Genomic DNA, 23,620 nt, shown 5'->3' with positions numbered 1-23,620 from the left:
CAATGATCGAAGAGGAAAAAAATAAAAGAAAGATCGCGACGCAAGAGCAAATGCAATCTAAATATAAAAAATTAGAGTGGTTAGAGAGAAGCATGTGACGCGAACCGTCGTTTGGTGTTACGTAAGAGCCGTGATTATCGGTATAAATAGGCGTTTCCTTACATAATTACAGCAGGGAAACGGGTTCGCGAAAGCGCGTCACGAAAACGAAAGCTGCATTGCCGAAAATCAGCTGACGAGCTAACGGGGAACGAAGTCGGCCGCCATCGGGATATATGACAGGCACGCGGAACAATACCAGACAGTTTCGCGTGTGCGCCATCCTACATATGTATCCTACCCTATATACAAAACAACACACCAGCCTATTTATACGTGTATCGACATCAACGCGTTGCAAACGATCCCACGAATATTGCCACCCTCTCGCGTAATAAGCGGATCCCTCTTCGTTAATACCCTTTCTCGTCACATTCTTTTCCCTCCCTATTTTTCTTTTTTTAAATCAATGCTTTGTTAAGTGTCTTTGCAACGATATCCCTTTTACAAAGAAATAGAATTTTCAAGGAAAAATATTCAGAGGATGCACTTGCAAAGCTAAACTGATGAATCACGATAAATCGACGAGTTTCCATGAAAAACTGTATCAAAATGAAACGTGTTCAAACAAAACACTCGTGTTTACGTCTACGGATCCGTCGCAATAATCGCGGCTCGAGAAACCTGGCTGGACGCACGTGTTCTCCCGACGTCTTTCAACCCCATTTCTCAAAGAAACTCTCCCTTCGAGTGTCACCATTCCCACTATAAATTTACGCTAATGGAATGTTTTAAAAAATAGTAGGTACAGATATTTCTAAACGAGTTAAACTTTTGAAATAAATTGGGAAAGGTAGTTGGGTTGAAACACACTGATTGCCACGGTGGTTCTCGACGACTGATGCTTCAAATTTAACGTTGTCAAGGTGCAAATGCACCCTTGTAATCCTTGTATCCTCGATAATCATCACTATACTATATTACACATGGTCGCACCCCCATGGCAATCAACGCGACCACACCGTTGGTCTGCTGTGTAGCAAACAAAGCAGCGGCGCGTTTCAAAACAAATGCACGAGATCGATAGGCTAACGTGAAATGAAAACGGAAAGCAAAGGACGCGGAAGCGTGAAGAAAGCTGGTGCACAGGATGTCTAATAAGCGTACAGCACATAGGACACAGAACAACGGGGTACCGGTAGCAGGGGGTCGTAAGAGTTAAAGGCTCAGCTGGAGCACCGATAGCGAGTAGGGTGTACGCGAGGAAGAAGAAAGTCGTAAGAACCACCTGTCCTACGGAAGGGGCCTGCAGGTAAGTCGAGACATCCGGTTCCACCATGCAGCTCCTCAGTGTGTCCGGGATGAACATGAGTAGCTGGGACGTCGGCTGAGGTACAGGCTGAAGCCGGCTTGCACCGCGCTGACGGTCCTCCAGCAAGCCTGTGCCCGCTAGTAGCGTCGTCCTGACGCCGCCGTACGCCGAGTATCAGCAGGAAACGTTTCGCGCAGGGGATGCGTTTTGGTTGGACCAGCCTGCTGGTTCGACTACGCGTTGTTCCAGGTGCACCAGTGGCCGGTATACGAGTACCGAGGCGCGAAAGACGATTTTCTCGTGGGGTACGAACGATAATTGGTGGAGAACGGCGCGAGATGTCCGTTCCACGATATCTCTGCCGGTTGTTCCGCTGATCTGTGCCGAGCTGTCTCCGCCGTCAGACAGTCCCCGGAGCCGATGCGGTTCGAGGAGGCTGTCCGGCACCCAGCAGATCGCGTCTTGGTCCGCTGATCGCGCGCGATCACCACGCAGCCGTACGCGTTTCTGCTCGTAACCACGTCGTAGTGGTAACCGCGGTTCGTCGCGTTGCTGCTGCTGCTCGTCTCCTCGTTGCTGAACCGTTCGCGTTCGCGTTCGCGGCTGTCGGGTGGTGGTGGAACACCGCACCCAGGCACACGCATCCTATCTAACCACGAGCCACGACTCCTAACTCTCGACTTTACAGGCCCTCTCTGTATTCTCTCTCGTGGCACGCAAGACACGGCTCGCTACGCTATCTTTCTTTCTCTTCGGTACACCTATCCTCCTCCCTCTCTTGCCCCTCTGGCTACCAAAACCCCTACCCTATCCTAACCTGCCCCTCTTCTCTGCCCTTCTCCCTCTACCAGCTCCCTCACTACCTCCCTCTCGTTCTTTTCCCTACCTTCCGCCACCGGCTTTTAACCCTTACCGATCCACAGTCCTTCTCCCTTTTTTTTTTTATTTTTTCCGTTCTTTTCTTTTTTTTTTTAGCGAGAAAAATTTGAGAAAATTATGCCTCCAATCGGCGACGACAACGACGACGAAGGAAGAACGTCCACGAACACCCGGTTTCTTCCTCTCTAGGTTCCCGTTCCCGTTTCCCGTTCCCGTTCGGGAGACGGCAGAGCCCAGACTACGCCGACTCCGAGCCACCGGCGCTGCGTCGGCGTCGGCGTCGGCGTCGGCGTCGCGCAAGCTCGACGGGAGCGCGCCGCGTCGCGACGCCTGACAACGGGAGGGAGAGACCGAGACAGAGGTAGGGAGAATCGGAGGAGACCGACGAGGAGAGTTTTCGTGAAAAACCGAGGAAGGAGAGGGAACAGCTGAGTTTGAGGGTTCGAGAGAGGAAAAGTAGGGGAGGAAATAAAAGAAGAAGAATTAGAGCGCGGGGAGATAAATAGAAAGAGAGAGCAGAACGATGGGGGAGATTAGAAGGGGAGAGTCGGAAGAGCCACGGTACCGGAAAGAAGAAAATATGATTTTTAAGTCTCTTTTTGAAACATCCAGGGTATATGAATAAATATGTAAATCATTGTAAAAGATGAAAATTGTTGAGTAATCTAAAGAAGAGGGGTGGTAATAAAAGAAGACTAATCGTAAGCCTCGTTTCTACCTGCTTCATCTTACTAGCTATCTACAGCCACCGCGTCTCTGCTACCAGTATCTCTGTCTCTCTTTCGGTGTATTTTTGGTCGCTCGTTAGGAATTAGCACCGTAGACCTCGAAGGTCTCCGCTAGAAACCGACTTTGCCCCCTTTGCTCCGCGATCGGGAGGGATCAGCGTGGCTAAAACCCCTGTTACGAGGAAATATCAACCCCCTTCTACCGGTCCATCGACGGTGGAAGTTTGTCAACAATCTTCCAGCATTCCCTGGAAAATGGCTGGAACGCGGTAATCTCGAAATCGTGGCCGCTAAACGAGATTACGTGCCACCCCCATCGCGAAACTACCACCTACCAGCCTTCTAGCTGAAAAGTTTGTAACTGGTCGCGAGACGACACTGCCGGATTAAAAGTTTCCGCTAACGTCACAGGATTCTACGGTCGGCCTTCTCTCTTTTATCGGTTTATATTTTCAGGTCGTTGATCCTTTCAAGATTTTTCTAATACCTTTCGAAAAGTATTCCTCAGACTTTGATACTTCTTTGAACTACTAATAACGCGAGATCGAATTGTACCCTAATTTCAATCACACCCGCGCAAGTATGGATAATTCTTCTGCTTACATAAAGAATGTTAAACTTAAGTTCGCGTATACGGGGGTTCACATCACTGAAGGGGTTCGAGTATACAAATGGGGAACCGCGCGATAAACGAAGCGACACTTCTTGGTCGGAAAACTCGCGGACTACTGGTGAACGGTATGAAAGACCGACTGGCCTCTACCAGAGCACCCTTCTCCATGAGAAGACGAGTCATTGTGAAACGTGACGGATTTCGAGGGGGACATTTGACTCGTTGCTGATCGTGTTGCGTCGCGAAGGGGCCTTTTAAAAAATTCACAAATTATTACTTAACTCCCCAACAATTATAACCGGGTCAATCGTGACCCGTAACAGAGAGAAAGATGGAACGATTGAGAGTGAATTGGGAAAGAATTGATGAAAGAAGAGAGGAAGTTCAGGTGTACTTTAAGACCGAGAGATAATATAGTTAATTTAAGAATCATACATGTCATGGAAACTATAAAAAAGAAATAGTTTCCTGTTTGAAGGATGCTCAAGGTACAATCCTCACGATGATTCTTCTCGTTTATTTATATTTACATTAGTATTAAATCATATGGTTACAATGACTCGTAAGATAAATAGAACTTTATAAATGCAAAAAAAGGAATTGCACGCTTTACGCATACACCGCCTCTATCTCTATTTCTCTTTCTCTCTCTCTCTCTCTCTCTCTCATTCTTCCTCTCACTCTTTCTCATTGCGATCGTGGCTGTTCAAGTGAAGCACGTACTTCAACATTTTCCTGCTCTGTACAACAGATTAGGCATTTGCCAAATTGCTCGTCTGACCGTGTAAAAGGAGAAGAAATAAAAGAAGTTACTCTCGTGAAACTATCCGCTAGTCTCACCGTTCAAAAATCCCGAAAGAAATGGAAATCGATGTGCAAAGAGCTCCACACGCGTTGCACGCGAAACAATGTACAGTATCGATAAAGATAATGAAACTTTTTTTTTTTCCTCGTAATTACAATAAAGAATACCCCTTGGTTCCTTAGCGCTATCGTACTGATTAAGACAATCGTAATTACAGTCCCTCTTTCGCTATGCTAAACGATGTTTGGCAGTTGTTCAATGTGTTAGGATATCAGTTTGTATGTGTTATGTGTGTTGGTGGACGTCAGTTGATCTTATAATTGCTTACGCTTCGAACACCTTGTATATACGTCCATAAAAAGTGTCCCTAATAACCGACAAAATAAGCTTCTGTATTCCCGTCTTCATACCCGGTGTATCTGTGTTTATATTCTCCTCTCCCGTTAACTATGAACTTCAAGTAAAAATACGCCACGATATTGTTCAATTATGTAAGTAACGATTCAACCGATATCACTAAAGTATCTTGATAAGAAAAGATATTCGTCCATGGTGATACTTTATTCGTTGGTATATATATATATATATATATATCTATTTTGCATATGTAAAAATCTACACACACCGTGGGCAGATTATCGTTGAAGTTCGTAAGACGATTATAAGAAGAAAAAATGATCTAGACTCGAAAAAGAAGTCTACCTTGATATATCTCTCCCTCCCATCGATACCAGTCACCTTCGTCGTGTGAAAATTTTACAAATGTGATTTTCACAGGTTTCGTCATTTTCGATATTTATACCTCGGACTTGGGAATTAGTTTTAGAACGGCACGATCTTTGAACGAATGCCAGTTTCACCTATCGTTTCCTTCTTTAGGAGAATGAACGACCTGATATTTGTACGCGAGCGTTCAATTAATATCGTTGCTGTACTTACATGTACGTCAGACTTGTTACTCGTTACACGGCTGGATATAACATCGATTAAGTGGAAAAATTTATTTTAATAGATTTTCGTTAACTGGAGAACAGCAGGGATTGGCGGTTGTTGGATAAGGGCCGTTTCGGGTATGTTAGAGGAAATTATCCATAATATACGCCCGGTTTAATCAACCGGCTTAACTTATGGGCACTGTTTCCTTTTAGCGAACTGGCGTTTTGCAATTATTGCTATGTTGGTCACACACTGTGTCCAAGAAATTAAAACTGGAACAAAAAATACTAGTTCAATCAACACCGATGATTATTGGTATATTTAATTTCATCCGAATACTGACCCTTTTCAAAAATTCTTCCGCGCAAATGCGAGCTCTAGCGTTCATTGATAACTTCATCTCGCTGATCTCTCTGTCGATCTCCTCCATGAAATGAATGACAAAGTCTACGATTTTATGTTTGTACATTTGTTCTACATGGATGTTTGTAATTAAAAAACTAATGTCATAACCCTGCGTAAATATATGAAAAATTTTAGCCACATTAAATTTTCTCTTAAACTTTAAAAAATCATCGTTTGATTTTACAAAGAAATTCTTACTTCTACTGGCTTTCTCCTGAGAATGATGAAATGCTCTGCTCTCATCGTCATAAATCTTGTGAAGTTGTGGCATAGAATCTTCTCTAAATCGTCAGCCTGCTTCACGGCGATGCTTATTCTCATACTGTTTATACTCGATTCAATTAGCACCTTTTCTTTATCATTTCTGCTTATTAATATTGGTGTCAGAAGAAGTTCTTTGCTGGCTCTCACTTCGACTTCAGGCTTGTTGTGTTTCTCTACTATCTGGGACGAGAAATTCTCAAGACACATAGCAGCGGTAAGTGTTCGCCTTACCGCTGTCAGGTAAGGTTTCAGCGTTCCCGACTGTAAAAAAAAGAAAAATGTTAACAATAAATTATAACCAATACCGACAAATATGTTCTGGGTGGTGATATAACCACACTTTTTGGCACTGTATTAATAAATTTATGTATTCTTATAAAATAACTTATCGAAAAAGCAAATAAACCGCGACTGTGTGCACACCGTGCATCTTCGATAAAGAAATTTATCGTTTCGTGAACTATAGATCGCCATAACCTATTTCGCGAAGATCATGGAAAAGCGCTTACCATCTTGCTGAGGAACAACGATAATTCTCGTATTTCAAATCCAAATGCGATACCGTCGTGTCCCTTTTAACAATTCGCTCCGTTCACGAAAAGTTCACGGAAACACGTGAAAAATGACACATTACGTTCTGTACATATCAAGGGGTTGGGTTCAGCCGGTTCAGGTTCAACGGCGTGTGGGGCGTGTTCCGAACTTCACTGATAACGAGTATCCGTTCGTATATCTTACGAATGCACGTATCCCAACGAAAATAAACACAGATTGTCAGCAAACTTGAATAAATTCAGAACACATCCTGCGAAATATCATCGCAGTGTTTTTACGCATACGTCTGCATTCCAGCAGCGTGCGTAATGAAATGCATTAAACGATGACGATTGGCAAATTCCGTTCTATGCGAATGTTCGAAAGCTCTTATCGTCGATTAAATCAACCGGATTAATGATACTTTAATTTCTTAATGAATTTTATCCCCTACTTATATTTGTAACGATCCCGTAATACTACTCCTTTTTGTTCGAAATGTTATAAATTTGCACATAACAGTGACTAGACAATCACGTGATGACCATTCAAATCACTAGACTTAAAAGGAAAGATTCGAAAAATTTTATGTAGAATAAGAGTAAACCGAGATTCGCGCGTAAATAATTATTCGAAGATATTTATGTAATAAATTACGCGAAACAACCACTTTTTAGAAAACACAAAATCAAAATGCCCAGACTAAACTGAAATGGTCACGCACTCTGCTGTGGACTACGTGGAACTACGACAAACGACCTACTCGTAAATGGTTGTCAATGCGAAATGCGGAGAATTTCATAACAAGATTAAACCCGCTTAGTCACGTACACGATGGTTATTTGTAAATATTATCGACAAGGCAATTGCCGTTTTGGACAGTACTGTCAGTTTGATCATATAAATACATTTGGTAAGATTGAAATTTTCATACACAACGTTGCATATTTTTTTCATTTTGACATTACCATTGTTCCATTTACAGCAAACACTAACAAGGAGTCGTACAATGAAGACGAATATACAGTGTATGTATTGCAAAAGTTTGAAATTATTTTGCATCAAATTCGAATACGTTTATGAACGTTTTATTTTGAATCTAGGGTTCTTGTTGCAAAAGAGATACTTAGTGCCGAAAGGGGAGGACAGTGGTTGTTATCCTGCTTTGCACCGCTTAAGGACAAACCATGTATTCCTGGTATGGAAGATTTGTCCCCAGAAGAAGTACGGTGGGAAATGTATCAGGCTCAAAAAAATGGAATGGTTGAACAAGCAGTTAGTATACAATTGATAGTCTTTTATGCTCAATATTATCAGTTATTATAAAAACTAATTTCATTATGTTCTTTCCTAGAAAGTACACTTTCAACAACTGTGTCAAGACGTGAAAGCAAAAAGGGATGCTTTGAAAAATCCCACCAGAGAAACATTAACAAAATTAGTATGTAAAATGCGATATAAAAGTTGTATTGTTTTTTTATGAATTTTCAATATCAGATGATTTTTCCTCTTTCAGAAAGAGATTTTAGGAACAGGTCACAAAGGTACAAGCGAAACGACGTCTGGTAAATCGTCTAATTTCTCTTTTGCAACACCTCAACTTGGACTTCCAAGCAGTACTTCATCTTCTAATGTATTTGGAAATAAAACAACATTCGGGAGTCAAAGCAATCCATTTAGTGGAGGTTTCGCTTCCCCTAACAACACATCAGTATTTGGTAGAACAACTACAACTTCGAATCCTGTGTTTGGTAGTGCTCCAACATTTGGCAGTAACTTAGGTGTGTTCAGCGGTAGCGGAGGTACCAGTACCAATCCTGTATTCGGTGCAACTACAAACGCTCCCGCGTTTAATACAGGACAAAATACCCAGACTTTCGGATCGTCCGGTTCAATTTTTGGCGGCGGAGCTGCACAGCCCGTTTTCGGACAGCCTAGTGTATTTGGATCATCGAATCAAGCGAATAATGTGTTTGCTAGACCTCAAACGTCACAGTCGACGACTTCGGCATTCAATAGCGGAGCAACGTCTCCCTCCTCTCTGTTCAGTGGCGGCACTTCCTCTCAGCCTAGTGCATCCATATTCGGTGGAGCCAAAACGACTACACCCAATCCGTTCGGTAGTTCTTCAACTTTACAAACTTCGAATCCCGTATTCGGAACGGCCGTTTCATCCGGCACTTTCAATTCTGGAATATTTTCTCAAGCCGAGACGGTACCCGCTTTCGGAGGAGCACCAGTTTTTGGTGGTGCCGCAACGTTCGGAAACACAGCTGCCCCGATGTTCGGCGAGAAACCAACGTTCGGAGGGTCCGCTGGCATTTTTGGCGCGCCTAATACCGCAACGCCTGCTTTCAGCTCCGCTCAACCTACCAATGCTTTCGGTGCTACCGTTTCTACACCAGCCGCGGGTATATTTGGTAGTGCCCAGAATACTGCGCCTACCATGTCCACACCCAACGCTGCACCCTTTGGTACAACGTCGTCTACCACTGCTGGTCCGTTCTCCACCGCGACGTCCCAATTTGACGCTACCAATACAACTGCTTTCTCAAAGCCTGCGTTTGGCATGAGCTCGGGGACCGCTGGTGAAACGTTTGGTACCACCGTTACATCCTCTAGTGCACCATTTGGTACTACGAATACTAACGCCACTTTTGGTACACCTCCTACCACTACTTCACCCTTCGCGTCGTCCACATTTGGCGAAATACAGACCTCGCCATTCGCGTCTACGAACGCTACAGTTACTACCACAACCGCGAATCCATTTGGAGTACAACAAAGTGCTTCTCCATTTGGAGGCTTCGCACAGAGTCAAACGTCTAACACTACAACGGTGGCCTCGAGCGGGCCGTTTGGAAAGCCAACGTACACCGCGACAATAACGGCCATTATCGACGAAAGTATTTACTCCATGGACAATCAATTAACGGACGACGAGAAGAGTATGTATTTAGCAGAGAAGTTTAGCTTCGGTAAGATACCGTTGAAACCACCTACCAAAGAGGTGAGGTAACAGAACATGGAGATATTTAGTGGGAAATGTATGCTGTGATACTTGTTTAGATTGAGGTGCAACATAGGCTTCTCTTGGATAAGAGTAAAATGTTGGAAACACTTCCCTCTAATTAAGGAAAGCCTAAATTGCATGCGAATATGTAACTAAGATAAATGTTAATGAACTGTTAATAATAAATAATATACATATGTATTTACTGGTAGTGTCCCAGTTATATACAAAAGATAATAAAACGTTCCTTTTTTTTTGTGAATAAATATAAAAACTGCATAACTGTAATCGATTGTACAATAAAAAGTAAGTTTTATATTGTTATAATTCATTCCTAAACTCATTTCTTTAATATACCCAACATTATCAAGCTGACGGCGACGTAAAGTCAAACTCTTTATAATTTAACCAATTACACAGTTATTTACATATGTACAGTCATTGATATTAATCAACGATTCATTTCTCAATCATACTCACATTATCACACATTCTTGTAATGGATTACTCCAGGGGGAGGTGGAGGAGGAGGAGGAGGAGGAATGCTATTACCAAACTGACTTCCTTCGGACACCTGAAAGAATTTTACAATCACAATTATTAACGTTTTACTTTAGTTTCAAGACATTTGTTTCTTCATCTGTGAAACAAACCTGTGGCAAATGACAGAGGGGATTCGTTGGATAATTGGACCTTTGCGTATAAGCTGCAGACTGGTTCGATGGCTGTGGTAAACCAGGAGGTATACCATTCGGTGGCTTGTATCCTGTAATCTAAGAAATAATCCAATTAACCCAATATAATGAGCATACAGGATTAAGGTGATCTAATGATCCACGTACTTTATCGTTCATCTCTGGAAAAATGGTGCTCAAGTTGAAGTTGGTGAGACTAGTGCCCGAGGGATGATGGCTCATAGTCATTGGATTACTGGCAACGATTCCACCCCTTGGCATGTTTGGATTCATCGGGAAACCAGCTGTAGCCACCGTCGGTACACCCTGAGGACCGGCTACAGACGGTGGAGGTGGTAATCCATTCACAGCTTTTGTGTACACATTTGCCTGTGGATGATTTTGATAAAGAGGGCTAGCATGCGGTGGCGGAGGCGGTGGTAAAAACGTAGTCGAATGATGATAATCTTCCAACGGCGAATTGATACCGGAAAGAGGAAATTCCAAGTTCTGCATCGTTCCATCGATACCTTTCCTTTTCCCCTTCTTCACGTTAGTGGAATAAGTTCTTTTGTCGCAGTTCTGGTGCTTCCCGTAATGCTGATGATTCTTTGCATTGCTGTTCACATTGGAAGTTGAAGTCGTTACAGTGGACGTAGTTGACGAAGAGTTGGACGAGGACACGGTCACATTTGATAAAAGGAAAGCGTTTGCTTCCATGTAGTCGGTGTTGTCGTGCAACGGCATCATGTAACTGGTAGGTGTGTTTGATATGCTGGTGATGAAGTTTGAAGTAGGATAGATATTCGTGTTCGAGGAATAGCTATATGAATTGAAATTCTGATTGACCATTTGCCCATAGCCACTTCCATCGTCTGCGTTCGAGAAATAATTAATAGGCATGACAGCGTCTGCGGTGGGCAAACTGGTTTGAAACTTGTTCTGAGAATAATTAGTAGAGAACTTGATGGAGGGATGTTTATCTTGATTTGTATCGTGAACACTGCTATTAGTTCCTATCAATGCCTCTGCGGTATAATTGCTCTTACAATTTCTACTTCTCCAATGAATATTATTCTGCTGATATTTCTGTTGCTGCTGATATCCTTGTTCGGGGAATGTATGACCCGATGACTTCTGCTCTTCGTGCCTTTGATGCAGGTGATCGTTTCCTGAATTTTGTTTTCGAATATCCATCTGACGTTTGCTGTTGCCTCTAGGACTAGCATTACTTTTCCTCTGATGTTTCCTAGCCTGCTGTTGCTGCTGCTGCTGTTGTTGTTGCTGCTGCTGCTGCTGCTGTTGATGTTGATGGGCGTGATGGTGATGGTGATGATGATGATGATGTTGCTGCTGGTGATGCTGCTGATGGGATTTTTCAGCCTTCTCGTGTTCAACCAGCTGACTCACAGAAAGGAAGGAGGATCCAGCCCCTGGGTGTTGAACAGTCTGATTATTCAGCACAGTATGAAAATCACGTCCTGCGACGTTCCCTTCTTTATCCTTATTAGGGTCTTTGCTCTGATCGGGTGGAACCCTAGATGGCACTTGACTGAACAGGAAGTTCTGTTTCTCGGGTATGTTGGTACCCAAGTCCAGATCACCGACCAAGGTTGGAAGACTGGATGGGACAATATGTTGATCTATGCCTTTGACTGACTGACTCTGTTCAACGTGAACGCTAGTCTTTGTAGGAGACCAAGGAAATGGTTGTTCCTCTGAATAAAACACCTCTGAGGTTCTCTTCGGTTCACCTTGCAAAACCGGTAAATTGGGGAAACCATGTGCGGTGACATCATAGTTATTGTAAAACTGATTTGGCGTTCCTTGATTGTAGGACGGTGTTTGTGCAAACAGATTATTCTGGCAGAATTCCAGCTCCTTACCAATGGGTGGTAAAATGATGTCAGCTATGTTTGTGTTATGCTTAATTTCTGGTGTCATCATCCAATTCACGGGTGCTCTAATCGCGTGTTGCTGCTGATTTCCTTTTGACTTTGTACCACTCTGCTGCTGACCATGTTTACCACTGTTATTGTACGTGACACTGTCGTGTTGAAGGGAAGGAATTTGTCCCTGAACTAGAGGCTGATACTTGGCCTGACTCTGTTGCTGTGATTTATCAGGGTATTTAAAATTGGAGCCAGCATAAGCCTCCGCAGAGTACTTCATCTGGGTGCTGACTTCGGGTAAATCAAAGTTCACCTGGGAATCATAACCAGACATTGGATATACAGCTTTGTCGTGTTTGGTAGCCATGGTCTGATGATTTTTCTGTCCATGTTGCTGCTGCTGTTGATCCATTCCAGAATATTCATTCTGAATATAGTCTGACTCCATACCATACTTGGATTTATTTTTATTTTCCGTACCGTACTTGTTGTAATCATTGTTACCTGACGAGGTTTGGCTTTGATTTTGCATGCGACTCTGTTTGCCAGGGACATTAGTCTGAATATTTCTTGTTTTCGTCGGGTCCACGAAGGATTGTTTCTGTGCTTCCATTCCAGTCTTCATCCTGGACTTGTCAACATTATTCATTGATGAATTCGTTGAATAGACATCATTGTTCAAAACGTTTGAGAAACTTGAATTTTCCTTGTGCAAAGGAACGTAACTGTAATTCTCACAGATTGTCTTTGCCTCTGTGTTGTCTGTTTGATTTGGCCCTTGGTCAAACTGTACAAGATTGTTGCCACCTCCTCCGCTAACCGGTGAGAAAGTGGTCCACGACAGGATACTGAAATTGGAAGAATTATGAGCGACAGTGGTTGTCGACTTTGCGTGGTTCTCGGTGACAGTACTATTCTCGTAATTAGAGGTAGCCACAAAGGAAGTCGACTGCTGAGAATAACGACTAACAGATGTATTTTGTATCAGAGGTTTACCGTTCATATTGTTCGACGAACTGGTATTAATCTTCTTCGTATCTTTATTGGAGTAATTAGAATAACTCTGAGCATCATCTCTCTTTCCTTGGAATATGTTATCAGTGTTTTGATTTAATACATTTTGATCAGCCTGCGTGCTCATCGACTCTTTCACTCCGTACGAGAACGTCTGAACAAAGGGATCAACGTCTATCTTCTTCGATGATGTGTAATTCGTGTCGCGTCCATGATCCTGTGGTTCCTGCGGTTTCGACCTCAGTACCTCGTTCAACTTCGCATCCTGCTCTGCATTAGTAACCGAAGAATCAGAATCCTTGGTCATCTTTGGAAAGCTGCGTTGAAAATGAGCTTCAGAGGAGTTTGGCATCGACTCCTTCGTAGAATAACTTTGATTTCTATTGGACGCGCTTGTGTTTCCCGACGAGTACGGTATCGGGTCTTTTCGAGATAGATTCTTATTTTGATCCACTGTGTAATCGTTATGGGTATTCTGAATGATGTGATCTTTCTCGTGCACCGTGTAACTCTGATGAGTATTCTGCTGCGTGGACAGGACATGAGTGTCTTTGGGTTGCGATTCGTAAACGGTCTGCATACCTTGTGAAGATAGAACAGATAGAGAAGCATCTTTAGATTGCATGGAATACTCTTGCTGGATGTTCTGAGAGGATGTTGGAAGAACTCTGTCTATGTGCCCAGTGTAATTGAGTCTGTTGTTGGGCACAATATTGGAATCTATCAGAGGATCCTTACCATGGATCTCATAGGCTATACGAGAACTATCAGAATTTTTCTCCTTCATCTGGGACGTGTAATCCATCTGCATGGACTGCAAAGGCAAAGATGTAGAATTTGTGGTGGTTGTTGTGTTAGTCAAATGAGGAACCATGGGTGCCTGAGATACATCAGCTGTTACATTCTGATTCAGTGAGGCAGAATTTGTTTCCTGAATTGATGCACTACTGCAGACTGTTGAATTCTGCTGCAGGTTGGGAAGATTGTTTTCAACAATCGTCGAGTAGGTTGATAGAAAATCTTGAGAGCTAGAATACCGGACATTAGTGTCACAGGTAGATGCTTGAACTGGACAGTTAGTCTGCTCTGTTTTATTAGATATAGAAACAGTGCCAATTTGAGTAGCAACGTTTTCACTGCTGGTAATTGCATTCTGCAAGCTGGTTGTGAGCTGGTTCTGACAATTATGTCCAGTGTCTGAGCTGGTGGCAATTGAAGTAGTGCCTGATACACTTGCAATTGAGTACAGGGTCTGAGAGAAGGAGCTCGAAGAAGCAGGCTTCTCCAAAGAAGGTGCCAATACACTTTGCACGATCTTGTAAGGTTCTCTAAGAGGTTCGTTGCTCACCACCTTGGGTAGGACTTTCGTGGTTGTACTGCATTCTACAGAGACAATCAGGTCCGAGTTCACTGCCTCGGTTACAGGGGGATTCACACTCTTCTTTTCTTCGTAATTCACCTTCAGACGTTTCTCAGCAATAGCATGAGAGGGAGATGTAGTCTTTAATTTGAAACTGTTGGGTTCCATGGCTCCAATCTGCAGCAGCATGGGTGGAGTTTGACTGTGGTACTTGAAGTCTTCTTTCATCTCCTCTTCCAGAACCTCAGTTTTACCATTTAACGAGGATACCAATGGAAAAGCCATTAGGAATGCTGCGGTAGGAGATATTGATTCTGGGTTGTGCGAACTTGAAGGAACTTGAAGAGAGGCAAATATGTCGTTCGAGAGGTCCGAGTGAAGACCGTCAGCTCTGCTGCCAATAGGCACAAAAGAATTTTCTGTATTGTATGACAGAGATGTCTTCGATACTTCATCTTTTGATGTTTTAATAAGCTTGGAGTCATCCTCTACTATGTTCACTGGAAGCAACGATGACGACGACGTTGCAGCGTCTGAAGTCTGAACTGCAGTATTAGTTTCTGGCTTTAAGGTCGTCGTGGTGTTTGTATCAAGATTCAGAATAATTTTATTGCTCTCCAAGTTGGTTGTTCCTTCAACAGCCTCCGCCTCTTTAGGTGTTACTTCTAACAGATTGTCAAACTCTGTGCCAAGATTACATACATCTTTCATCTTCTTAGATTCTGCAGACTCTTCGACCGCCTCTTCAACTTCTGTCAAAGGTGATTTAGAGTTGGAACGATCACTATCGTTGTTGGACTTTTCTAACGTATCATCTACAGGAATATTGAAGCCTGTTTCAGGAGAAATTGCTATCGTCTCGCTGCTAGATTTCAGATGCTCCTCTGTGAAAGTGACTGGCGATGAGGTGTCTGCGGTTTTCTGAACGCTGTCCTGTTTTAACACGTCTGCAGACTTTAAAGAATCATTGACGTCTTCCTGGTTTACACTATTGGTGCTCAATAAAACCGAACACTCTACGTTCGTTTCATTACACGACTCCTTGTCCCCTGATTGAGCAGGACAATTACCTTTCTCCTTACCTTCGTTCGTATCTTCGCCTATCTTCTCTATCACGTGCTTTAAGCTTTCAATGGATTTACAGGTCACGGTAAAATCTGATTTTGAAACAGATACTGTCTGTACTTGAACGGTACTTTCACTGTTTTCATTAATCTTCCGTTTTTTATCAACAGGTTCATCTGTGGAGTCAGCTTCCGCATTTGAAGGACGCTTAAGGGATCCTTTTTGATTCTCAGTACTTTCCACGCTCTTTTCTTTTTCATTTTTCTTTTCCGTTGTTTCTGCAGCCTGCTGATTCTTAACATTTTTAGTATGATTCTTACTAACTTTTAATTTAACGTCAGTGTCTTTCTTAGTGGTGTGTTCTTTCGATTTCTCCAATTTTTCCTTATGGACAGCCGGAATAGGAACTTTGTAGGTCATTGTAGTTTTCGTAACTTCTTTACCCTTTGGCAAGATACCTTTGTGACCACCGATTTTTGTCGCGTTGATTATATTCTTTACATTCGACGCCCAATTCTGGGAATCGACGACCATGTTAGCGCGGATGCTTGGCACCGTGTTCAACGTAACTTTTTGTACAGTATTGATTAAGGTTTGATTACAAATTGAAACGACAGGATTTTGTACACGATTCGTCAACGGTTGCATAACGATCATTTGATTTTGTTGAGCGTTACCAAGGATTATGGGATTCGCAGGTTGTTGCTGAGTATTTACAATGATATTTGATGTCATAGGAGTTACCAGAGGCATTAATTTACCGCCGGACAAAATGAGAGTGTTTGGAGTCAGACTAGTTACCGAATTATTTACACATGGCGTTGACAATTTTTTCTCGTCCTTCTTTTTCGTTTTCCTTTTTACCTTTTTCTGGGATTCTACTTTCTGCAATGCTGACAATAATAAATTTTATTTTATAAGCTTTACAAGATACTGTAATCTTGCATGAGATCTTTTCATACCTACCACTGTTTGTTTTACCGTTCACGGGACGAGAGACCGCTACATTGGAACCTAATTAAAACAAATAGTAAAATATCTAGCCAAGTACTTAATATATGGGTACGAAGAGGTATTTACTTGTGTTAGTTTGGCAGCATTCCGATTCTTTCGAACCAGTTTCTGATACATTGCCTGTTGCATCAGCATTATCGTCTTTACTATTTACACAGTGGGCTTCATTCTCTTGATTCTCAATGGAGTTATTCACATCCTTAGAAACGTTGCTATTTTCCATTAACTTTTTACTAGACGAATTAGAAGAATTAACTGATTTCCTTTTAGAAGGCACTTTAAGTTCTGCAGACTTTTCCCTCTTGCTTTCAGAGCTTTTTACTGAAACCAAATATTTTTTACAGACACCCAAAACCCTTACAACTGTTCTCACTTTAATTAGATCCTTTCCGATATCCTTACTTTCTTCTACTTTATTGAAGTAGTTCTCTGCATCTTCTACATTGATCTTGTTAGACCATTTTAAAGGAGATATCTTTTCAAGTGCCGGTTCTGCAGGTACAGATATTCCAGCTTCCTTTAAAAGTGTAGATAATAACTGGGTACGAGAGAAAAGCTGAGTCACAAGCTTTTTCAGACGGGCCAATTCTTCCTCTAGGTGTAAGGAATAAGAGAAACATCAGAAAGATGAACAGAAATCGTGGGTTTCTGTTTTAAGAGCCATGTCGCTTGCTTACTGTGCGCTTCCGAAGCATGAGCCAAAAACAATTCCTCGGTACGGCTATGGAGGTCTTTGATGTACTTTGAGGCCTGGATCAGGATGTCGACCTTGTTCCGTTTCCGACCCTCCTGATTCGGCGGCAAAAGATCTGCCAGAGTTTTGAAGTATGTGTTCATACGTTTTCTTCTGTCTCGCTCCCATGTTTTCGCTTTGCTAAGAAGACGTCCACGTTAACAATCACTTTGTTCATTTTCAATAGAATATGACGTGAGAATAAAATAAGGAAGAAGATCCTCCAGATGAACGGTAAGGTTAGAAATCAGCTAATGGACACTTACGTGTTCTCTTTTCGAGGCATAATTTATCCTTTTGGCATCGTTTTGCGTGAAGTACGCGCTGCGAAAAGCGCAGATGCGTCACTTCTGGCTGACATTACACAAGCTCGAGGATTCCTGCCGAATTTCTGACATTTCGATCCTTCAGATGACCCGATCGCGAAATACGCGAAATAAAAACTTCTGCCGGACCGATGTCGAGGGCCGCGACAATCATTTAAACCTAGCCGCCATCTATCGATTTTCTTCTATCTCTTTTTTAACTTCTTTACCGATTTTGTCAATAGTTTCAATGAACTCCTGCTAGATGGCTGAGCGCTTTATGGTCGCGGCGGTCTTTTTGCAATATACACCGTTCATATTACCTTAACCGATGAAGTACTTGTATTACTTAAAATATTAAAGAAGAATCTTTGAATAATTGCAGAAAAAATTAATGATCAAGGACTGGATGTTCATTAAAATAATTTGCATAATCTTTGAACGATGATCTGATTGAAGGGGTCAGTTTTGTGACTCGTTCAATCAGACTTAAAAATGGAAGTTCCGGTAAGCAGAAAGGGCTATCATTAAGAATGCATTAACAGGCTTATAAAACGAAGAGAAACGTTTTCCTGCACGATTTGGTCGGTCAGTAGCCCGTGAGACATAGGTGCATTCTCATCATTTTGGTATTTTGTTGAGGGGAGGCGCCGACAGATTGTGCAATCTTAGTGGAGCATGGTGCGTTCGTTGCGGCGGAATAATCGGAAAAGATGCGTCGCAGAGAATCTCACGTAGACACGATGCGAAATGCATTCGAATGTCAACAAAGAAAGCCTTGAAAGTGTCATCAATGCAAATCACCGATGACGGCGAAAATAAATTCGCAACAGAGAAGATGCACACGGCTATAGCGTAAAAATACTTCGCGTTATGTTTAGTAAGTCAATATAGAAAAATTGTTTCTAGGAATCAGGGTTCTTGTCACGTAGAAACTGCTAAGAACACTGGATTCCACGTCCCAGACATACTTTCCACTTTCGTTGGAAAAATTTCGAATGGAATTTCGAGGGTTTTCGTACGCACCGTTTATTTGGCAACGCCGCGTGCTGCATATTTCACTGCCAGCGTGTTTACAATAAAATTAACTCTCACTCGTAAGGAATAAATAGAATAAATCAGAGAAAGGGTTCACCGGACGTTGTACGTTCATGAAATGCTGCAAACAGTTTGAAATTTTTGTCCCATTCCTTTTATAAAGGTATACATACATGCGTTTTCAAACTTTTCAAATTCTTATCACATTACCGACGGGAAACGAGAATTCTCGTTTCAGTGAAATATACGTTAAAAATGCTCCGTCGGTAATGTGTTATGGAGATCCTAAGTGTAGGTTAGTCAAGGTATGTATTGCATTGAAAACTACCAAATGACGATGATCGGGTCTTATAAAATATGTATACTTACAATTAAATATTAAAAAGCCCGAGAATACTCGGACAAAATACACTTGTTATAATATAATTGTTAAGTTAAGAGGTTAATATAGGTTTTTCTTAGTTAGAGGTAAGTGTAGAAATATGAACCCTCTATGATCTTAGAACTTACGATTAGGGAGAGCCTAGGGAAAAACTAGGGAAACACTAACGATAAGGAGAACCTAACTTGCAATTAGAACCCTATTCTCCCATGTAAAAAACATGGACAAAGGACAGTTATGTAACATACGATAAATAACTTTATAGAAAAAACAATTTGATACTCTGAAATTGAAAAAACACGTTTATACTTGCAGATAGAGCTTGCTCGTACATCACGAAATTCTGCGTTTTAACAAGGGTGCAGCGTAGCGCGTGCGGCACTAATTAATGATTTAAGCAACGCTAAGCGGCCGAGTTTCATAGTATACGCAAGTCCCACGCGTCTGCGTTTACGCTTCTCGAAGGCAACGGCAAAGAGTAAATGTGCGCCTCGTATAATTACGATCATCCCGTGAGAATCATTTATGCAATTAGCGGTCTCGCCTTTCAGGAAGCGTCCTCGAAGAAAACGAACGAGAACACACATCCGTGCATGCTCGGTTGCTGTTGTTTCTCTCGTTTTCTGCAACTGACCCGTTGCAAAGAGAGGCTCTTTAGGAACCTTGGCTAACTTCCCAAACTTTGTCAGGTTCACGAGTACGTCGCTAGAGAACAATGTCGTTTCTGTCTCACGCTGTTCTAAGAGTATACTAACAAGTATACTGTATACTTGTTTGATGATTAGACAAGGATGGAAGGCGCATTTCCGTACCGTTATTACTTTAATGGCTAACTTATCGAGATGATACTAATTTACTATCAGCACCAGTTGATATTATTATTGCAATAGTCCATTATGATTGAAGAAGGTAGGGGTCGGTTCTGTCACGACACCGGCGACGAAAGCCTTGAAACGATAAGGGTTGCTGACTCGGTGACGACAAGAAGAAAAATTCGTGAGGGTGGCCCACGAGGGGACGTCCGCAGGATTTCGCCTGGCTGGGAAACCGAGGCCAAGCCGGCACTGGTATTGATTACGAAGGAAGACCGCACCCTCTGCCACCCTTTAACTCTGGCCTCGACGCAACGGGGTTGGCCAACGGCAAACGCCGCGATACACCGCATCGAGAGAGGAATCCTGCGCAGTCGTCGCCGAATCTCTGCGTCTGCCCCTCTATACGGTTATTCAGACTCCGGACGATCAATTTTCGCTTCCCTTATGCTAAGGAAATTCATTTCTTTTTCCGCCTACATTTCAAGATATCCTTTTTTAAAATAATTTCGCCAAGTCTACTTGTTTATCACGGAAAAGGTATTACGAGTAAATAACTATATCCCGACTACTTCCTCAGGAATATCCTGATAATGCTATAATTATAAAGTATACGAACAAAGATTCGGACTGACGTTACTCTATAGCCGCAGTTTCCCAAAATGAAGGACAGGCCATATTTTCGCAATGCCAAATGGCTAGGGAGGAACCAACCCCTGAAACGAGGGATGCCGCTCCAATCAGAAACACGTTTTCTCTTTGTGCAGCTCGCGCGGAAGTACATCTGCGCAGCATCCCCCGGACTGGTCTGGACCAACCCCTGCAGCGAAAAATGGCGGAAATCGACGAACCTATCATCGAAGTCTCGTTCCAATTAATTCCTACGCCGATGGAAATTGATAAGCGGAAATTTGTCCTAGTAATTCGATGCACGAACGAAAAGGCCAATTACTGGAATATTGAAAGGCGCGAGCATCGAGACACGGTTGTTGCGATGTTCATGGTTGATGATCTCGAATATATTATCGAGGATGAAGAGAGAGTCTCTCTCTCTCTCTCTCTGTTTATAAGCATCGTTGATTTCAGATACGAGGCTGCAGCCTGGCGTTCCAGAAGCCTCGAGCCTCTTTCGCGGTGGCTGGTTTCGACTCGCCCAACCGGTAGTGTGGTCGAGGAACCAGTGAACGCCCTCCTTTTTACCCCTTTTTTCGACCCGTTTTCATTGACATGAGATATGAACGGTTCTAAGAAATTAATATCGCCGATACGCGATGCACGATCGCTTTAACTTCCACTTGCCAGCGTTCTCCAGCCAACGAGAGTAAGTGGAATTCGGCGATTAATCTTGCCGATCCTTCTTCATTGCTATTAAGTGAATTCGGTGGAGGTTTCGTAGCGCTTACTTTCTGTAGATTCGGTGAAAGAGAGCGAAGCTTAGACTTAGCTATGTAGGCATAGCGAAAACTAAACTCAACAAAACATTTCATTTAATTATCTAGATCGGGGATGAGCAACCCGCGGCCCGCCACAGTTTCTCGTGCGACCCTTCAAAGATTTTACATTTTGACTTTTAAAAAAGCCTCATTGCACCCTAAGCGTGTAAACTTAATTTTTGGAAATGATGCCGACATCATGGATAGGCACTGATGCCATCATTTCCAAAAATCAAGCATCGGCATTTCTTGGTGTGAAATGTTACGATGGGGGTTTCTTTATACTAGTTTGTAGTATACTGTAGTTTTTTATACCTTTGTAAAAGAATGGTACATCCATGATCTAGATCTAGTGCAGAGAATTGATACCTCTTCTACGAGTAGAAAGATTCGTTGGGCTACCTACACGAACAGGCCCCGAGGGACCGATCGGTCTGGCCATATTAGTCCAGAGAGGCGACGAGGAGGCTGACGTCACCAAGGGTCGCGTTCTCCCGCGTGGTAGACGTAGCTCGTCCTAGACGTTCCTCGTCTATGGATCTCTCGGTCACCAGGCCATTTTCAATTGGGTTTACTCGATTTTGGTGGCCATGAAGAAAGGGAACGCGCTAGATCTGTTCCTTAACTGGTCAACAATGCTGACTCAATGAAGAATCGCGTTGAGCAAGGCTGACCTTATTCGACACGTTTGGACGACGTTCTTTTGATAATTGCCTTGAGGCAGAAAATGCCTGCTCACTTATTTACAACTCGGTTTAAATAGATTCGTTCGAAGAAGTTAATTAAATTTTAATTGTTCGATGGAAATTATTTCAATTATTCAAGGATCCTGGATCGAAGAAGGTCGATGACAGGAAAATCGAATGGCAGACTAAACGGTATTTCGAGGGAACGAGCCCCGACGCGAGGAACTTCTCGCCCGACTTCCGGTTGCTTGCAATCAAGTTACAGAGACGTGACTGGCCGATTAAATCTACGCTAACGTCTACGCTTACGTGTCCATCTCTAAATAGCCACATTGTAGACTTTCTCGAGCCACAGGTGTGAAACATCGTAGAGAAAGTAAATTTTTAAATACGATATTCCTTCCCTCAACGTCTCACGATCCTCTGCGCCTATGAAATATGTACTTACTAGACACCTTTGACAATCGTTTCAGAGAAACCGTGAACGTGAATTAATCGAATACGCCGTGGCGACACTTGGTATTGCAAAGAGACCAAGCGTTGCGTTCATAGAGAACCTCTTGACCTTTGGTAAGGTGTCGCGTAACCTCGCGGCGCATTGAAAAACGCGGCCATTCGAGTAGAATTTCCATTCGTAGTCGCGACGAGGCTTCGTTACGTTGCAAAAACGGAATATGGTCTTATTATATTCGCAGCTGTCGAAGATTTCCATTTCCTTTGTCCTCGTACTTCCTATTTACATTTTCGCGCCTAGCAACCGGCGATTATTGTCTTAACGAAGAAATGAAAAACGACGAATAAAGAAGGAGAAACAGAGAAAGAGCGAAGCGAGGAAAAAGAAGAGTAAAAACAAAGATGGAGAGGTGGGAATTAAAAGTGAAGAACGATACGATTAATATTAATGTGAGCACCGATCAAATTATGTATACCAGCTATGCGGGCTTGTTTACTCTGGCCCGTGTCTAACGAATCGATTCGTTAGGTCCTGAAGAGTTCATCGTGAAAGCCAGCTGAAGAAGGCTTTCGATGATTCCTAGCTATATTAGTCATTCTTGACTAGCTGCCGTTATGAAAGAACCCTCCGTTTTTCAACAGGGTCAACTATCTAAGTAACGCTCCTAGTAGGTACTACTTTGTCCATTTCTCAAAGTATTGTTTAATCACGTTTCATTGTACTTTGGTTCCATAGGAACCTACGTTCCAATTAAACTATGCAAATCCACCTGCAATATTCTGCAACGACACAGGTTATGGAATTCATCGAGGATCTGCAAAGTGATATCTCGCTCGGCAATCAGGGGACAGTGTTCTTGTAAGGCAAATGGACCAGTCAGTGTAGATAGGAGGCAATCTTCTGGAACCTGTTGCGCCGTTGCTTCCTGAGCGCTGATTAATAGGACACCTGAACCATATATCATTCGTATGAACTCGTTTTCCTCGTCCCGTAAGAAACTCATGCAAATTCTAACAGGCTGGAAAAAAAAGGGTATCGCCTCTTATAACTGGAGCAAGTGACTTATTTTTTTTCTTTTCTATCGACGCGTCGACTGACGCGGTAAGCAGCAATAATTATTAAAGATAACTTAAACTTTCAATTAATTATTCGCAATCATTAGTACGATATTAGCATCAATTACCATTTACATCATTTCTTTTAGGATACAAGAAACACCAACGATCCTTC

At 42.6% G+C, this 23,620-nt stretch overlaps 4 protein-coding genes across 16 annotated transcripts in view; 1 reads left to right on the top strand and 3 right to left on the bottom strand.

Moving 5' to 3' along the window:
* Positions 1–5,457, bottom strand: part of NfI (Nuclear factor I) — a 51,172-nt gene extending 45,715 nt beyond the window's left edge. For 3 of the 11 annotated variants that reach the window (XM_076691819.1, XM_076691820.1, XM_076691825.1), the window contains exon 1: positions 1,328–2,214. In XM_076691819.1, the coding sequence (XP_076547934.1) occupies positions 1,328–1,408 (81 nt within the window). In that variant the 5' untranslated portion in view covers positions 1,409–2,214. Of the gene's footprint in view, positions 1–1,327; positions 2,219–5,315 lie in introns of those variants that run through there. The other 8 variants (XM_076691828.1, XM_076691824.1, XM_076691826.1 and 5 more) reach the window with 8 other exon arrangements.
* Arpc4 (Actin-related protein 2/3 complex, subunit 4) lies at positions 4,948–10,100 on the bottom strand. 2 transcript variants are annotated; one of them, XM_034320222.2, is made up of 4 exons: positions 10,009–10,100; positions 5,916–6,242; positions 5,656–5,826; positions 4,948–5,584 (listed from the first exon to the last, which is right to left on the bottom strand). In XM_034320222.2, the coding sequence occupies exons 1-4, from the start codon at positions 10,018–10,020 to the stop codon at positions 5,579–5,581; spliced, it is 516 nt and encodes a 171-aa protein (XP_034176113.1). In that variant the 5' UTR covers positions 10,021–10,100; the 3' UTR covers positions 4,948–5,578. The 2 variants fall into 2 exon arrangements, with proteins under 2 accessions (XP_034176113.1, XP_034176114.1); XM_034320223.2 differs by lacking the exon at positions 10,009–10,100 and adding an exon at positions 6,491–7,079.
* LOC117602344 (uncharacterized) lies at positions 7,251–9,790 on the top strand. The gene is made up of 5 exons (XM_034320232.2): positions 7,251–7,428; positions 7,501–7,543; positions 7,619–7,790; positions 7,870–7,956; positions 8,032–9,790. Exons 1-5 carry the CDS (start codon positions 7,350–7,352, stop codon positions 9,532–9,534), a joined length of 1,884 nt encoding a protein of 627 aa, XP_034176123.2. The 5' UTR covers positions 7,251–7,349; the 3' UTR covers positions 9,535–9,790.
* LOC117602336 (uncharacterized) lies at positions 8,032–17,908 on the bottom strand. Of its 2 annotated transcripts, none has more exons than XM_034320210.2 (8): positions 17,547–17,908; positions 17,225–17,421; positions 16,950–17,141; positions 16,614–16,868; positions 16,500–16,547; positions 10,371–16,426; positions 10,182–10,301; positions 8,032–10,102 (listed from the first exon to the last, which is right to left on the bottom strand). In XM_034320210.2, exons 1-8 carry the CDS (start codon positions 17,564–17,566, stop codon positions 10,013–10,015), a joined length of 6,978 nt encoding a protein of 2,325 aa, XP_034176101.2. In that variant the 5' UTR covers positions 17,567–17,908; the 3' UTR covers positions 8,032–10,012. The 2 variants fall into 2 exon arrangements, with proteins under 2 accessions (XP_034176101.2, XP_076547931.1); XM_076691816.1 differs by having other exon boundaries at positions 17,225–17,416.
* Positions 17,909–23,620: the final 5,712 nt, after the last annotated feature.

This window comes from Osmia lignaria, chromosome 13 (genome assembly GCF_051020975.1).
Source record: "Osmia lignaria lignaria isolate PbOS001 chromosome 13, iyOsmLign1, whole genome shotgun sequence".
Taxonomy (NCBI): Eukaryota; Metazoa; Arthropoda; class Insecta; order Hymenoptera; family Megachilidae; genus Osmia; species Osmia lignaria.
The sequence above is the reverse complement of the archived record's forward strand: the minus strand, read 5'-3'. Positions and strand labels throughout refer to the sequence as shown.